General features: G+C 36.6%; 1 protein-coding gene across 1 annotated transcript in view; it reads right to left on the minus strand.

Annotated features, from left to right (window-relative positions):
* Positions 1-2,476: 2,476 nt before the first annotated feature.
* Positions 2,477-3,173, minus strand: part of SMARCA1 (SWI/SNF related, matrix associated, actin dependent regulator of chromatin, subfamily a, member 1) — a 106,893-nt gene continuing 106,196 nt past the window's right edge. The window contains exon 18 of the mRNA XM_012653259.1: positions 2,477-2,629. Within this exon, the coding sequence (XP_012508713.1) occupies positions 2,558-2,629 (72 nt within the window). The 3' untranslated portion in view covers positions 2,477-2,557. The remainder of the gene's footprint in view (positions 2,630-3,173) is intronic.

Here is a 3,173-nt window from a genome sequence, read left to right on the forward strand (position 1 = left end):
CTTTAAGATGAGAAATAGAATAGGTGGTAAATGCTTCACTAAATATTAATATAGTGTGCTCTTTAAGTCCTCAATGAAATCATTTCACAAGTTTCTAAGGATGACATCAGAAGCATTAACTGAAGGCGCTGGGGAGCTGAATTTCGACATCTCTTTGTTCCAAGGCAGGCTCCTAATAGCCATGATATTGATCAGGGAAATGGCTCCATCAAAAGGCTGGAAGAACTTACCTGCAGATTTTCTCCCCTAAGGTAGAAAATCACATACAGCTCAGCCATTAACCCTTTGGGGTTAATAGAGAAAGAACAGTAAGTAGAGACTGTTAAATTTCCACAAAGGAGTTCAAACATCCTAACTGTACCTGCCCCCACCCCATCTTTATTCCCAAGAAAGGATGAACTGATTGGTAAGAATCCAGGATCCTCATTAGGCTGATTTCTAGTACACATAACTTAGGGTTATCAGTAAAACCCCATAACTTGGGGTTATCAGTAAAAACCTCTTGGGTATTATTTTCTCCAGCTTAGGTGACTGACTGTAGCTTTTCATAACAGTGGAATAGAAAATTCTGAGGTTTGATTTTGGGCTTAAGAGCTCTAGATTGGAGTTTGGAGCCAAAGCACCAGCTAGTGAAGTATTATTAAATACTTTGCTTACCTTTGCTTCCTTTGTGGGCCTTACAGAAAAGGTAGTTAAGCCAAGGACAGATTTGGGTATCTCTGGGTCCCTTGATCTAGTATCATCCTAACCTTGTCTCTTAATAGCACCCCAATTTCACCCCAACCCCCAACAGAGTATAAGAATGTAAGTTCGAATCATGCAAACAGTAAAAGGAATCCAATCAAGAGCATGGCAGTTAGAAATATGAAATCTGAACAATGAATGAAAACTTAGAAGAATTTGTAGATTGTCATTCTAGACGATCTATTCCTATGCTGCAGAACCCTTATGAGAAGACTGAGGATGCGAAAGATGCTGACTTACACACAGGGGCTACCCAGGGTTTGCCAGTGGTACACTAAATAGAATCTGATAAGAAATGCAAAAGATCTTGATAGAGGGAAGAGACTACTCTTTAGTGGTCCAAACCTTGTTTTGGTAATTAACATCATCATCCTGCATTCCCATCTTTGTTTATTTGCTGTGTATTTCACACTAGATTCTGATCCATTTTCTTCATTCTTATAATGTGACCTTGACTCTGATTAATTCCACGCTAACAGTTTCATTGACAGACCCAGGTTCTTTCCTGAACTGACAGCCCCTGTGGCAGAGGCAGTAATGTAAGACATTCCATTTTTTCCCCTACATCTGCCAGCCCTCTTGCAAGTAGATAGGACCACATGACCAGCTGCGACCAATGAAATGTAAGTAGATGTGACATGTCACTTCTGGACTGAGGCAGTAAAGAGCCTACGTGAGATTCTCCAGCCTCTCACTTTCTCCTACAGTGCCAACTGAAAAGGCCACATGTCCTTGATGATGCAGCTACAAAAGAACAGAGCCTCAGTCAGTCTGGAACCTTGAGTGACTGTGTGGAACAGATCCCTTCCCATTTCCACATCCCTATGACCTGTGTGGGATACGTAGTGTGAGTGAAAAACAAACTCTTGGTGTGTAAAACTTCTGACACTTTGAGATTGTTACCTGGGCATAACTGTATTCTTAACAAATACAGCCCCGCTTCTGCACGCACAACACCTATTCCGTACTCTTAACTTAGTTGTTAATAAACCTACATGTTACATCCAGACTCCTCTGAACTGGCTCTATGGACGGAAGATCACACACAAGTCAGCAAGCAAAGCTTTAGCTTTCAACCAAATACGTAGTAGTGAGCAATACAATTCAGTAAACACAACTACTTTCAACTGCACAAAAAACAGGAAATAATTAAATTTCTTATAGACATTTCTTTATTATATTTTCCCACTTGAATATTTAGAGAATAATTTAAATGTAATGCATACTGACAGCAAGCACAGTATCAAATATTAGGGTTTTTTAATATTTTCTTTTCTCACCCTTTATTCCCTTAGGAAAAAAATATTTAGATGACCTCAAAGAAACAATTATTATGCTAATCACAGTATGCAGTAACACATACAAGCCCAGACTCAATAGAAAAGAAAGCAACAAAGAAGTGAAAAACTCTTTCTCCTCAAATCATTTTAATCCGTTTTTCCACAGCCATATAAATTTAAAGTATGAAACAACAATAATACAGCTATAGAATCTAGGTTCTCTTTCAAAGCAGCGGCATATAAAACATAGAAAAGCTAAAACCTCAGCACAAGCTTCAAAAGAACAAGGACTGAGAGGATTTTGATGAAGACATGAAATGCACAAAATACAGTACACAAAAATACTAGAATGCATAAAATATAAAGCTACACATTTCAGGTAGAAAGCATTGTAAAATATATAAAATATGCAAGAAATCAAAACCAAAGAGATTTTTCTTAGAGTACCATGAATACACTGGAACTGGCAATTAGCATTTGAAGATGGGAACAAGAAAATAGCAGTTTCCCATTTAAAACTTTATTTCTAGGCTTTAGGATTTCACCTTCTTGACATCCTTCTTTCCAGAGCTCTCAGTAGCTGACTCTGCTTTTCTTTTCTGTGACTAAAATGGAAACAGATTTAATGTTCTGCTCCAATATGCACATTTTTAAATGGCCCAACAATGTTAAATCTAGGATGTAAATGCATTAAAAAAAAATTTTAACATGAATATTCACTTAAATGTTATACTCACAGTTAATGTTCTATATAGCCCAACAAACTATATAACCCAATGTAAAATAACCTTCAAAGACGTTTCTTTTTACGAAAAGACATAAAATACCCATCAAAAATAGTCATGAAGTATCTACTTACACATGGTATTATAAATGTACTCTTATCTTAAAGAACTACTTGATACCTAAAGTTTTCTGGGCAAAAGTTTGAGTGTTTAATTTTAAAAAAACTTATGATAGATTTTAACACACCATATTTCACATCTTCTATGATGCACATTGTTTTCACATTTTAGCATCTGTGCAATCAGGATGCATCTTACAATTAGTGAGAAATTATACCTGGCAGCATTTTTTCTCAGTGGTATATAAAATAATGCTGTGTCTTACAATGGAAGGCATCCTAGATTTGATGAAATATGGCAGTTT

Source organism: Propithecus coquereli, unplaced genomic scaffold (genome assembly GCF_000956105.1).
Source record: "Propithecus coquereli isolate 6110/MARCELLA unplaced genomic scaffold, Pcoq_1.0 Scaffold42, whole genome shotgun sequence".
In the NCBI taxonomy this organism is placed as follows: domain Eukaryota; kingdom Metazoa; phylum Chordata; class Mammalia; order Primates; family Indriidae; genus Propithecus; species Propithecus coquereli.